The 15027-nt window shown below is 38.6% G+C and overlaps 1 protein-coding gene across 1 annotated transcript; it reads right to left on the reverse strand.

The window, feature by feature from the left end:
- Positions 1-4: 4 nt before the first annotated feature.
- On the reverse strand, positions 5-3524 carry LOC136840057 (E3 ubiquitin-protein ligase mib1-like). The gene is made up of 5 exons (XM_067106389.1): positions 3405-3524; positions 2907-3005; positions 2385-2486; positions 704-766; positions 5-153 (listed from the first exon to the last, which is right to left on the reverse strand). The coding sequence occupies exons 1-5, from the start codon at positions 3415-3417 to the stop codon at positions 5-7; spliced, it is 426 nt and encodes a 141-aa protein (XP_066962490.1). The 5' UTR covers positions 3418-3524.
- Between the last annotated feature and the right edge of the window lie 11503 nt (positions 3525-15027).

The raw sequence follows: 15027 nt of genomic DNA on the forward strand, positions 1-15027 counted from the left end.
TATACTAAAAATTATCAGCCATTGCTCCCTTGAAGGTTAAATACTCAGGTTCAGCCATTGCTCCATTGAAGGTTGCTCCAGGTATGCTCAGGTTATCAGCCATTGCTGCATTGAAGGTTACCCAAGGTATACTCAGGTTATCAGCCATTGCTCCTTGAAGGTTACCACAGGTATACTCAGGTTATCAGCCATTGCTCCCTTGAAGATTAAATCTTCAGGTTATCAGCCACTGCTCCCTTGAAGGTTACCCCAGGTATACTCAGGGACTATAAATATGAAGATGATCCTTAGTCACCAACATCTCACCTAGCAGAAGCTGAGCTGTACAGATGTGACCATTAGATAAAGTGAAAAATGATCAGCTATTAATTCCTGGAACAGACCCCTCAATTCTTAACTTTGAGCAAGTGAATAATGTTTAGAAACTACAAGCCATGTGATGAGAAAGGATGATAAGGAGGATAGTGATGCAGATGGAGGTGCCTGGTTGGAAAGAGAGTGAGAGAAATACCGAAGAAACGAAGGTGGATGGATGTAGTTAGAGAAGATCTGAGAGACAATTGTCAGAGGACATGTTTATGACCGAGCCAGGTGGAGGAGGAAAGCTATCAGAAACATCAACCCCACATAGAAGAAGAAGAAGAAGAAGAAGAAGAAGAAGAAACTACAAGCAACGTGTAAGGGTCAACCTTCAAAGTCTTACCTAGCAGAAGCTGAGCTGTGGAGATGTATCCATTGGCCAGAGCGAGGTCTGCAGCAGTTAGGTCTGAAAGTAACCACAGGTAAAGTTTTTTCAGTTCAGCTCGAATGCTGCGTTATGCACACTTCAAAATATTTACAAGTACTGGGGTTTCAAATGCTTCAGTGCAAGATGCTTGAATCTCTCCCGGAATCTTCAGTAATACACTGAGTTTTCTAAAGTTTATACAAAACATCTGAATATTTCCAGGGATTTTATATACTGCATTGGATTAGTTGCAAAATATTTGAATACATATTGGGATTATAAGTTCATACTGCATTGGGATGTCTAGTTTAAATACACAGTACTTGAATCTCTCCTGGAATTTTAAGTAACACTAGGTTTTCAAAAGTGTATATACAAAATATTTGAATACGTATTGGGACTATAAACTGATAATGCATTGGGCTTTCTACAGCTGAAACACAAAATATTTGAATATTTCTCAAGAATTTATATAATGCACTGGGTTTTCTAAAATTTTATTGCAAAATACTAGAATGCTTATTGGGATAATAAATTGATGATGCAACGGGTTTCAAATTTATATAAAAAAAATATTTTAATATTTCCTGGAATTTTAAATAATAAATTGGGTTGTCTAAACCTAGTTACAAAAAAAAAATTTAATAGTTACTGGTATTATAAATTGATAATACATTGGGATTTCTACAGATTTAATACAGAATATCTGAATATTTCCTGGGATTATAAACTGATAATACATTGGGGTCTCGACAGTTTAAGTACAAAATATCTGAATCGTTCCTGGAATCTAAAATAATACATTTGGTTTTCTAAAAATTTTGCTGCAAAATATACTTGGAAATTTACTGGGAATATAGTGATAATATATTGGGTTTTCTTCACTTTAAATGAAAAATATCTGAAAACTTCATAGGACTTTAAATAATACACTTGGTTTTCTAAATTCAATCTCAAAATATTTTTATAGCTCCTGGGATTATATAGTTATAATGCATTGGGTTTTCTTTGGTTTAAATAAAGAACATCTGAATACTTCCTGGGATTTTAAACTGACAATACATTAGAGTTTCAAAAGATCAAATATAGGATATCTAAGTTGTTTAAATATAAGATATCTAAGTCCTGTATTCACTCAAATCTTGAAATGATAATCCACTGGGTTTTCTAAAGTGTAAACATAAAATATTTGAATATTTACCTGGTCTTTAAAATAGCAATACATTTAAAATTAGTAGGTTTGCAGACAATATTACCTAATTACGATACTACGCAAGAAACATTCTCTGTATTCAGTATTATTCAACTAATTTCTCATAATTTAAAAAATATCATATGTTGGCTGTATTTATCACGAAGTCGACGAACCGTTTATTACAAGGAAGAATGAATAAATAATTGCAAATGTTAACAGTGAATGAAAATCCTCAATTAGAAGTGCCCTGTACATCCTAATCTAACCTTACCTAATTATTTTTTTTGCCCTTTGCATCCATTCTTTACCTAACCCAACCTAACTTAACCTAGCATAGGTATCGTACCTAGCCAGGAGCTTCGCATCAGATACAGGCCCGCCTGCTCCATTAGTATGTACCCATAATTATTTCTGTGATACACATTTCAGGGCAAAGTATCAACGGAAAAATAAAGTTCTTACTCATTTCGTGGTCTCTGATGGTGAGGTTCGGACAATACGGAAGAACGATTTCAAGTCCGGCTTCGTCTTTGGCTTTGGCCATGTAGTGTGTGATAGTATAACCTGAAAATACAAGTGAATAAGTTAAATACATGTGCAAATATAGGTGCATTTTAAGGTATGTATGTAATGTTAGCACGTTACCAGGCAAAACATTGTTGAAGGCTATTACAGTCTTCGTCTTGTTTTTTGAGCTGACAGTAAATATCCACAAATGATATCTTACAAGGTGATCTTGGCTGAAAGCAAGCTCATAGCGCTAACCACCCCAAAAAGGTTACAAGCTGAATACATCACCCAGTCAGAAGCAAGATCAAATCTTGAGTGTCATCAGTTATGGATTTTTACTGTCAACTACAAAAAAAGTATACGATTTCACTTTTGGAGGCAACAAAATGCATTTGTATTGCTTTATATCATACATTTGTGGCATTTTTTCATCTTGCATCTTTTCTAGTACTTTTTCTTGGGGGATTTACTTACCATATGCATCTTGTATGTCTAAATTGGCTCCTGCCTGAGTCAAGGTTGAAACAATCTCCAGTTCATTCATCCCCTGAGCTTTCATTATGGGCGTAGATCCTGCGGGAAATATGACGTTTAAATATTAAGAGAATCTCTCTCTCTCTCTCTCTCTCTCTCTCTCGATTACCTGTCTGGAATTCACGCGCAAGGAACATTTCAATTATTCTGCTCTATGTATAAAAGACTCCTTTATGTCGAACGCTTGCTCTTGCCAGATTTTCATATTAACATCAATTCTACTAATCTACTCTAGTATTGTACTTCACACTTAACCTACTGCAGCACTGTACTTCAAACCTAACGTACTATAGTACTGTACTTCAAACCCAATGCTGCAATCTAATCGTTTTGGGCAAAGTTGAAAAGAAAGGAATTGGCTGCAAGAAAACCAGTATCCAAGTCTCTCAAACTGCCAGACAAAGAAGAAGAAGAAGAAGACGAAAGGAGTAAACAAACCTGAGTATTTCATGTGTCTCTGTATATTAAGATCTGCCCCAGCATCGATCAGCAACTTGACCACGTCAGCATGGCCGTACCAGCTCGCCAGGGCTAATGCTGTTTGACCTGAGGGAGAGGTCGTGAGATAGAAGATCAGACGGAGGGGATAAAATGTTCAGAATTATAAACACGTTCACACAATATCAGAAACACTACCTTGTCCAAAGGAAGGCACTGGAAATGCTCGAGGTAGTCGAACAACCAACGATTTATTAAGCTAAGATTTAAAAATCCAAGCATCTGGCAACATCTGGACACTGTTCACGTACAGGGATCATGGGTGTACATTTTGGGAGAACTTAATTGCTTCCGCGGTTCAGCTATATGGTCGATGGCTGTTCGATTTAAAAAGATAAGGGCTAAATACAAAAGGACAACTTCTTTCTCTGTGAAGGCTTTCAGTACCCTATTAGCATACGAAAGGAAATTAAAATGTACACCAACTATATGTATCAGCCAAAGCCTTATTTTAACTGACTGATGAGTCGTGCTGATGAGTCACCCTGTCTTTGATTTAATTGGTTTTGTTTGTCAGATTTGACGTCTACGTGGTATTGTTTAGATTAAGCACTATGGTAATGAGTGCAGAACATATTAAAGACTAGAGCCAAAGAATTGCTACAGAATTACAGGCCTCCTTTTCTGGAATCAGAACTTCAGTAATTCTGTGGCAGTTCATTGGCTCTAGTCTTTAATATATTTTATATATTCACTTGCACTGCAAAATCATGATATCACTTCACTCTTAAAAGCCGGATAGATTGTAAGTCTGCAGTGCCAAATGCTTTACTATCTAACAATTAAAAACTAGTCATGTGAATCATTTTGAAACACGCTAAAAAAAAAACACAAAAAAAACTGTACCTTTCGTGTCCTGTAAATCTGTCTTAGCCCCAGAATCCAAGAGGATCTTCACGACCTGTGTGTGCCCGTTAACAGCGGCGAACATCAGAGCAGTACTAGCTGTAAAAATAGTTCACCGTACTAGACCAAGGTCCTCAAAGTTACTCGTCACATCGTTATCAGATCTAAGGCATTTTGAACGAGGCTGGGAAGATCTGTATATCCGCTATGACTATAAGACATCTTACGGCTGCTTTCCCTTCCTTATTTTACAGAAACTGGGGACGTTAACCCAAGGCCAAGAGAAAGAGAAGGTCTGCTCACTTTCCCCCAAATCCCCATGTAGGCGGAGCTTTGTCTACCTCCTTATTGCGTCAGCAGGTGAATTGCCGTGAATGAGCAGGTCTACCTCCAAGATACGTCATCGCCACGTATAGTTACCCCAGCAGGTAGGAGGTGACTCCACCCAATTGGGTAGACCTTGTCTCTCTTGGCCTTGCGTTAACCATGATTTTGAATCTATGCGATAATGCAATGTCAATTTCAGTGTGGAGTGAAAGCAGAGGAAAGTAAAAGCATCTGAGAAAAAGAGGTATTTACTTACCCATGCTGCCTTGTACGTCTACCTCAGCTCCTGCCGAGAGGAGGAGCTTGACCATCTCTTTGTGGCCCCAGCTAGCAGCGTAGATCAGTGGGGTATTCATGGGTCGGCCATCTTGAAAGCATGGAGGGATTCTTTAATACCACTGTTTATGCATCAACTTGGTTAAAGGCAATAAAGGCAAAATTGCGCAATTAGACTTTTGAATCAACTTCAGTTTGGGAGATGTCACTCAGAAATGATGTTACCTATAATTTATAGTTAGTTTACGGCAATGCAGGTGGTGTTTTCTTATCACAGGACTCACAAAAGATCAAATCTCTTTACAATATTTCGTCCGTTCTGCTTGTCCATAAAAGCAACCGTTCTAGAAAGCCTATTGTGAACTACTCTGTCCTAAAATGGAAAACTGCAGTATCTGCAAAATTTTCGAAATTGAGGTATGCCACCTGTTGGGCTCATGAAACACTAATACATAAGTTACAGCAGTTTCAGAATGATTCTTCAGCGCTTTATTTAGGGGGTCCCATCTGCAGTATCTGCAAAATCAGTAGCAAGGCAAGGGAAAACTGCAGTACCTACCATTTTTCCCAGTTTTGAATGTTCGCAGATATACTGCAATCTTCCATTTTAGGGCAGCAATGTACAAAAGTCACTCAAAAACTCACAGAAGTTGCTCCTCTGATTCACGTCAGCCCTGCACCTGAGGAGGAACTCCGCAATGGAGAGCCTGTTGTAGGCAGCCGCATACATCAGCAAACTCTTTCCACCTGGCGATAAGTTAAAATGCCATTGTTGAGAACCACAATGTGAAGCTAATCATCAACAGGGTTAATCAGCAAGTCATCGATGTCACAATGAGTCATTTTGGGATGTCATTATATTTTGACTACTTAACCCAGCCAGTGGGGGGACAAGCCAGTCCCACTTGCTGCAGGTATCAAGCCTGGATAAATGGGGAGAGTTGCTGCCTGGTCTAGCCAACCGAGTATGAAAGCAGTGGCAAAAACTAAGTAATGACTCTCGAGTCAATGATGGAATGCAATACGGCTAGGGCGTACCCAGTAAGCGACTTGCTGCAGTATCCCCTGACAGCAGTGAGTGGGTGTGGTGGGACAGGGGGAAGCAGATTAAAGAGATAGAAATAGATGGAGAAAGCTGACTTGAGCGGCCGACTCTGCTATACAGTGGGATTAGTAAGGTCGAAAGAAGAAGAAGATTATCTTGACTACTTTGAGTACTTACCAAGGGGGTCATCATCCACAAAAGCCACCATCTTCTCCGGAGACCTCCCGATGGACTCTATGACATCATCCTCCTGGTAGGCCTCTCGGATGGCCTTCAGGATTTCAGTAACTGAGGGAATTGGAATGTAAGATTTAGACCCAAGGCTAAGCGCTAGGACCTATGATGAGGTTATTTAGCACTGACAGGAAAACTGAGAGTGACAGGAGGTTTGAAAGTTGCAACAGGAGTCAAACCTCACAGTTGCACTATGAAACAATTGTTAGGAGACGGTTAAGGAAAGTAAAATGGAAGGAAGGGGATATGAACGGAGGTATAGTAAAAGGAATGAAAGGGGTTGCAGCTAGGGGGCTAGGGAAGGAAGGGACGCTGCAAAGAACAAGAATTGGGAAAAACAATTGTAAAGTTGTTTGGCAAACAATGACATAAGGACTGACACAGAAAAATATCTTTTCAGACTAATGACTGCAACGACATCTTAGCTTCTGTACTTTGTAATAGCTTCTGTACTTCGTAATATCTTTCGCTACTATTTCCTCTGAAAACCTTGAAATCTGAGAAGAAACTAAAGAAGAAATTCTCTTTCGCAGACCGGATTGAAACTTGCAGTGGTTAGAACACTATTGGAATATAAAATTTAGATCAAAGGCCGAACGCTGGAACCTTTGAGGTCATTCAGCGCTGAAAGTGATATTGAAAAAATTGTTAGGCAAGGGTGGAATGTAAGATGGAAGAAAGTGAATACGAACGGAGGTACAGTAAAAGGAATGAGTTTAGTTCTCCAGCCACTACACCCTGAATGGTTTAGCAATTACCTTAGCCTTCTAAACAGCATGGGCTCGAATCTCAGGAGGAGAAAGTTCATTTTTTCGCTCATTTCCTCTTGGATTTCAAGGGCTTCAGTTGGAAAGCTTATAAATAACAACAAGAAAGGTGAGAAGTTTTATATTTCCAATAAATGAAATTACCATTATTTCAAACAAAAAGAAAGTGTATTTGAATTTAACTTACTTGTTAAGTTCCTACAAGTGGACATCACGACAAGAGCAAGTATGAACAGCGGCCAGCGTGTATTCAAACATATCATACTCCTCTGTCGATACCTGGAAGAAGAAGAATGATGGAATGAAATTGATGACTGTCGATACCTGGAAGAAGAAGAAGAATGAAGGAATGAAATTGATGACTGTCGATACCTGGAAGAAGAAGAATGAAGAAATGAAGTTGATGACTGTCCTATACCTGGAAGAAGAAGAAGAATGAAGGAATGAATGAATGAATAATTAATGATTGATGGATGCAGGGGGGTTACACATGCACACACACACACATACATATATTCCTCACACCACTGGACTGCGGAACAGCCTCCATGGAGATATCATGCAATTGGAACTTCTTCAGAAGTTCAAGCGAAGATGCAATGCATTGCTACCCTAATTCAGTTTTCCTCGCATTTTTATAAATTGATTACATTTTCTTTTCTATTTATTGATTAATGTGCCAATTTATTTCTGTATTTCCCATTACATTCTGTTACTTCTTTCTAATGAGCACCCTAATATTCTTTGGAAGCTTGAATTTTAAGTCATTTGGTGGTCTTGTTCCATATGAATTGGGTTCGTGTTCTGAATAATAATAATAATTATAATAATAATAATAATTTTTTATGAGGTTCACAGTAATACATCAATGGTAAAAGTTGTAAGGAAATTTATAATAATAATAATAATAATAATAATAATAATAATAATAATAATAATAATAATAATAATAATAATAATAATAATGAGGTAAAGTATATTAACTTAGAACACGGAAGAAATGGCCGAAGTTGAAAGCAATTTCATCAGTATAATGAATAACTTTAATAGTAAAAAATACTTCAATTCTTGGCATCAGCTCGACACCCGATCCGCGGTAGAATGATCAGGTGACCAAGGCAGAAATATAGTGCGGTTTCTCTTATTTCTCCTACCCTCCACCCCGCAGGGGGCCAGTGCGCCTTACGTGGTGCACTGTAGGCATTACTCAAGGTTCTTTGCTGCGTCCCTTCCTTGGGTTTTCATTCCTTTGACTGTATCTCCGTTCATATTCTCTGTCTTTGAAATCATGACAACAATGGACTTGAAAATCTTTTCTGGACTCCTGGAAAGAGGGTAGTTACCATCCTCATCCCAGCACCCGGAAAGGAAACTACTTTCTGAAAGCCAGAGGTTGATTCATTCAACAATCAAAGTCATCCTGTTTAAGAGGAGAATACTGGAGCTAAGTCAAGTTGAAGAAGTCGAACAGCTCAGTAGGAAGAGAAAGGAGGTACCATCTACATTATGTTCTACACGAGGTACACCGCAATACCCTACCTGATAAACGGCTCAACTGTTGCTCCGCCTCTTTGGGGAAGCTGATAAGACAATATACCTGGCATGTCGGGTACCAACCGACCCCAACTCTCTCTCGCCGTTGCTGTCCTGAATAGTTTCTTCTGAGTTTCTTCTCATTACCTTTGACAATATCACTATCAAATCACAATCATTTAGACCCACGAGCCAAGACGCAGAAGATAAAATACCTGTGGAGTGTTTCTTTTCTTTTATTTTCTTTTCTGATGAGGGAATTGGATACCTCTCGCCATTTCAGTAGCTCAGAGCGTTCTCTGAAGTTCAGTAATCTGTTGAAAGCCTATCAAATAACGGAAAGTGAATGGGAAATATTATTATTATTATTATTATTATTATTATTATTATTATTATTATTATTATTATTATTATTCAGAACATATGGAACAAGCCCACCAAAGGGGCCACTGACTTGAAATTCAAGCTTCCAAAGAATATTATTATTATTATTATTATTATTATTATTATTATTATTATTATTATTATTATTATTATTATTCAGAAGATGAAGAACCCTATTCATATGGAACAAGCTCACCAAAGGGGCCACTGACATGAAATTCAAGAACCTTCCAAAGAACATGGTGTTCATCAGGAAGTAAGAGAAGGTTAAGGGGAAATACAGAAAGAAGAGATCTCACTTATTAAAAAAGGAAAGAAGTTAATAAATCAATAAACAGATAAAAATGTGTCAAAATGCAAGGAGAATACTGCACGCCATCCTCACAGCAGAGAAACTGCTCCACAGTCCAGAGGTATGAGAAATAGCGCTCATATAACGCCTAAAACGTAACAGCTATCCCAATAAACTGACAACAGTGAGAAACCATACTAAAAACGCCCCCACCAGGAAATCAGCGAAAGCAAACAATACTCGGATGTCGTCACAAGCACAGAAGTCAAAAAGGACAATACCGGGATACCGCAAAAGCGATTCGATACCTCTGACATCTGAGCCGTTCGCCGTACCCAGAAAAATGATGCTGGGGGAACGAGAAGCTTTTTCTTCTTCTTTTGTTAAGCTTCAGAATAAACGCGTTTCAAGTGTCTATATTTCTCTCTCAGTGTCTCTCTGAAGACACTAAAGCGGCCCAGATGAATGGGCCTAATATTTCGGCAGATGAAAATAGGCCTACTGCTTCAGCAGATGAATATGCCTACTGCTTCAGCAGATGAATATGCCTACTGCTTCAGCAGATGAATATGCCTACTGCTCCAGCAGATGAATATGCCTAATGCTTCAGCAGATGAATATGCCTACTGCTTCAGCAGATGAATATGCCTACTGCTCCAGCAGATGAATATGCCTACTGCTTCAGCAGATGAATATGCCTACTGCTTCAGCAGATGAATATGCCTAATGCTTCAGCAGATGAATATGCCTACTGCTTCAGCAGATGAATATGCCTACTGCTCCAGCAGATGAATATGCCTACTGCTTCAGCAGATGAATATGCCTACTGCTCCAGCAGATGAATATGCCTACTGCTCCAACAGATGAATATGCCTACTGCTTCAGCAGATGAATATGCCTACTGCTCCAGCAGATGAATAGGCCTACTGCTCCAGCAGATGAATATGCCTACTGCTTCAGCAGATGAATATGCCTACTGCTCCAGCAGATGGATATGCCTACTGCTTCAGCAGATGAATATGCCTACTGCTTCAGCAGATGAATAGGCTATATATATATAGGTGTGTCATTTCATCCGAAAGTGTCTTTTGTTACCCGAGAAGAAGAAGAAGAAGAAGAAGAAGAAGAAGAAGAAGAAGAAGAAGAAGAAGAAGAAGGCGAGGCCATCTTGCTTTTGATGTTTCTTGTTTTGTTGCTTTTTCGTTGCCATATATCCACAGTAGCTTACTTACTACCAAGTACATATTTGAGTGATTACATTCACAGAAGCACAATTTCGTTTTAATGGGGGAGAGTCTATTATAATTAGTTTATTAAGGCTAGGTTATTATTAGCAGAATATATACAATATAATTCAAAGATGTACAAACTGAGTTCTAGACTCAGTTATTCTGTACCTGTATCAAACGTACTTTCAGTATCATAACCAACTCCTCCACTGAGGAAGTCATATCTCTTGTTGTTGTTTGTGATTAAGCTGGCTTTATTTATGCCAGCACGGGCTCTTGCTCACAGAGCAGCCAATAAGCTATTTTTGCTGTGAAAGTAAAGTTATGAGTGAATTTTCATACAAATCTGATCAAAACTGGGTATAGTCACGAGCAACCAAGTAAAAGTGCGCCGAGGTTTCTTCGTCGCAATCGGGTTTTCTGTACAGCGTATAATCAAGGCCACCGAAAATAGATCTACCTTTCGGTGGTCGCGGTATAATGCTGTATGAGCCGCTGCCCGTGAAACTTTAACCACGGCCCGGTGGTGGCCTTTCCTATACCGCTGCCAGAAGACGATTATGTTTAAATTTAACCCTATATAAAATAAAGAATTACTGAGGGTAGAGGGCTGCAATTTGGTGTTTGATGATTGGAGGGTGGATGATCAACATACCAATTTGCAGCCCTCTTGCCTCAGTAGTTTATCAGATCTGAGGTCAGACAGAAAAAGTGCGGACAGAAAAAAGTACGGACAAGAAAAAAAGTGCGGACAGAAAAAAGTGCGGACAAGAAAAAGTGCGGACAGAAAAAGCGCGGACAGAAAAAGTATGGACAAGAAAAAGTGCGGACAGAAAAAGTGCGGACAAGAAAAAGTGCGGACAGAAAAAGTGCGGACAGGAAAAAGTGCGGACAGAAAAAGTGAGGACAGAAAAAGTGCGGACAGAAAAAAGTGCGGACAGAAAAACTACGGACAGAAAAAAGTGCGGACAGAAAAAAGTGCGGACAGAAAAACTACGGACAGAAAAAAGTGCGGACAGAAAAAGTACAGACAGAAAAAAAGTGCGGGCAAAAAAATACCGACAGAAAAAAGTGCGGACAGAAAAACTACGGACAGAAAAAAGTGCGGACAGAAAAAGTACGGACAGAAAAAAGTGCGGACAGAAAAAGTGCGGACAGAAAAAAGTGCGGACGGACAGACGAAGCCGGCACGACAGTTTTTTTTTTTATTTTCTTTGACAGAAAACTAAAATTGAAAAGATTTTTGGAAAAACTGGGCTCTGGAAAATGGATCTTCTGTGGGGACACGACTTCACCAGCCTTTTGGCAGAAATTTGCGGACTATGAACAATCTACTGATCGTGGTATGAAGTTTACTTTCCCTTTTGAACTGAATCGAATATAGAATTTAGGCCAAAGGCCAAGCACTGGGACCTATGAGGTCATTCAGCGCTGAAACGGAAATTGACAGTAAAAAGGTTTGAAAGGTGTAACAGGAGGAAAACCTCAAAGCAGTTGCACTATGAATCAATTGTTAGGAGAAGGCTGAGGAAAGTAAGATGGAAGAAAGAGAATATGAAAGGAGGTACAGTAAAAGGAACGAAAGGGGGTTGCACCCCCCGCCCCCCTTACGGGGTCTTTTCCTTCTACAGTAGAGAATTTTATAATCCTCTCATGAACACCATAATATTCTTTGGAAACTTGAATTTCAGGTCAGTGGCCCCTTTGGTGGGCTTCTTCCATATGAATAGGGTTCAACTTCTGAATAATAATAATAATAATAATAATAATAATAATAATAATAATAATAATAATAATAATAATCTTTGTAAGCTTGAATTTCAAGTCAATGTCCCCTTTAGTGGGTTTTTTCCATAAAAATAAGGTTCATCTTCTAAACAATAATAATAATAATAATAATAATAATAATAATAATAATAATAATAATAATAATAATAATAATAATAATAATAATAATAAGATATCAAAACCATACATTATACGAAAAGTAAACGGCGTGATTTTGAAGCAAAGAAAAAGGAACGATAATTAAGAGGAAATAAAAAAAAAAAATATACAGAATTGTTGGCACAAATTGACATGATGTCTACAAACTGAAAATTTCACATGACTCAAATACCTTAATGACTTACCTTTGGAAATTTTATGACCCGTTGGCTTAATGACAGGTGAGCGACCATTGCCAGGTGTCTGAACTGAACTGAATATAGAATTTAGGCCAAAGACCGAACACTAGTACCTCTGCTGAGGTCATTCAGCGCTGAAACGGAAATTGACAGTAAAGAAAGGTTTGAAAGGTGTAACAGGAGGAAAACTTTTGCAGTTGCAATAATAATAATAATAATAATAATAATAATAATAATAATAATAATAATAATAATAAGAGGAAGAAGAAGAAGAAGAAGAAGAAGAAGAAGAAGAAGGAGAAGAAGAAGTGTTCCTTTCTTTACCACTCTCCATCGAACACCATGTTCCATGGAACCGTGAAATTCAAGTCAATGGCCCCCTGCTGTGGGCTTGTTCTATATGAATATGGTTCATCTTCTGGATAATAATAATAATAATAATAATAATAATAATAATAATAATAATAATAAAATGTTCTGAACCTGTTTCAGAGATTGCAATCGCATTTAAACCAGTTTAAATCAGTTAAATTTCTTCTTGTTTACGATCTTCGTAACCTAACCTACCCCACCTGACATATTCTAGCACTGCACAGCCACAGTTTCTCTAGAAGTTTTCAAAGATTCTCTCGACCAAATTAAACTGTACCCGCCAAAATTTAAAAGGAAGGGGGCCTCCAAAGCCACCGGAAGTAGGTCCAGGGCTTTCACACAACCCCTGGCCACGGCCCCGCGAAATTTACAGGTGTCGTTACCTTCACAAACCTCCAGGAATCGCCATTGCGACCTCGTCACTGAACTTCAACAGGTAAACAATGCACTCAACTCACTCTTCTTCTTCTTCTTCTTCTTACCGCTCAAGCTCCGGGTGTCTTTGTGGTCATGGAGTGACTGAAAGCGCTTTACCGCAATCATAGGACACTGGAGGGTTTGTTGGAGAGAAGGGGGGCCGCTTAGGGGGTGTCTATAAACAAATGAGGAAAAACGGAGAGAAGTGGATTTTTGTGTTTATTGGCTTTAGACTGGGTTGCATGATCAGTTAGGCGGGACTGATGTATAAATATGGACAACATCCCAATTAACTGTTGATGGCTGGGTTCCAAAAACTGCAAATTGGATAAAAGAATGAAATTCTGATAATGTATTTGCACGCTGACACTTTGTGTAGTTTCCAATGCCTGTTTTATACGAGAATTACTGAGTTATCCTCTGCATCTAGAAATTGATATGAGAGATACATGTAAAAAATACGCTGAATTTTCTTCGGCGCATTCGAGTTATCTGCACAGCGCATAATCAAGGCCACCGAAAATAGATCTATCTTTCTGTGGTCTCGGTATAATGCTGTATGAGCCGCGGTCCACGAAACTTTAACCTCGGCCTGGTGGTGGCCTGGCTTATATCGTTGCCAGAAGCACGATCATGGTTAACTTTGACCTTAAATAAAATATAAACTACTGAGGTTAGAGGGGTGCAATTTGGTATGTTTGATGACTGGAGGGTGGTTGATCAACATACCAATTTGCAGCCCTCTAGCCTCAGTAGTTTTTAAGATCTGAGGGCTGACGGAAAAAGTGCGGACATAAAAGTGCGGACAGAAAAAGTGCGGACATAAAAAGTGTGGACAGAAAAAGTGCGGACATAAAAAGTGTGGACAGAACAAAGTGGGGGCATAGAAAGTGTGGACAGAAAAAAGTGCGGACAGAAAAAAGTGCGGACATAAAAAGTGTGGTCAGAAGAAAGTGCGGACATACAAAGTGAGGACATAAAAATTGTGGTCAGAAAAAAGTGCGGACAGAAAAAGTGCGGACGGACAGACGAAGCCGACACAATAAATTTCTTTTACAGAAAACTAAAAAGGACAATTTCGCTACAGTGTGCTTTGGTCAAAAGTGAGAGATTAAGAATTCTTCTAATGAAACCCCCAAAAATGGACAATTTCGCTAAGCTGAAGGAGGAATGTGCCCTTATCAGATGCTTTAAGTCACAATTCTCTCTGTTTTTCTGTGATTATATCGAGTTCTTCAAGATTATAATCTTGGGGGGCAAATTCAATCAGAAATACTATCTTGCTATAACAATGGTTCGATTCTTTCACTCAAAGAGATTCCATTGTCAGTTTATTTTTATTGGCGTAGCACTCTTTTAACCTATGTGATCAGGAACCATAATTGTTTGTAGAAAATTGTTCGTTGAATTTTTTCATATTAATGCACCATTAGATTGTTCATGTTCGTTCAACCTGTGCATTCATGAACTAAACATCGTCCACAAAATTCCCGTCTTACATAACTTGTACAAGTTTTTCCACCATTTTTCTTTCGACTCATCCCACACGAACCATAAAACCCAAGCAGATGTTACATACTTTCTACCTATGTTTACTTGTTCAGAGTTCAGCATAAATTACAGAATTTGTATTACATAAACTCCCTACTCCCTAATTATCTGATGTACAGCAGGGTAACATTCTGGGGGCTTTGTTGCATTTAGATTGCACGAGC

The sequence above is a fragment of the Macrobrachium rosenbergii genome, chromosome 1 (genome assembly GCF_040412425.1).
Source record: "Macrobrachium rosenbergii isolate ZJJX-2024 chromosome 1, ASM4041242v1, whole genome shotgun sequence".
NCBI classification, from domain to species: Eukaryota; Metazoa; Arthropoda; class Malacostraca; order Decapoda; family Palaemonidae; genus Macrobrachium; species Macrobrachium rosenbergii.

What these genes read in the sequence shown, in the direction of transcription:
- LOC136840057 (XM_067106389.1), bottom strand. An exon ending in AGACATACAAGATGCATATG is followed by an intron (nt 2,487 to 2,906) that starts GTAAGTAAATCC and finishes TTGTATTTTCAG; the next exon opens with GTTATACTATCACACACTAC. An exon ending in CACAGCTCAGCTTCTGCTAG is followed by an intron (nt 154 to 703) that starts GTAAGACTTTGA and finishes GTAACCTTCAAG; the next exon opens with GAGCAATGGCTGATAACCTG.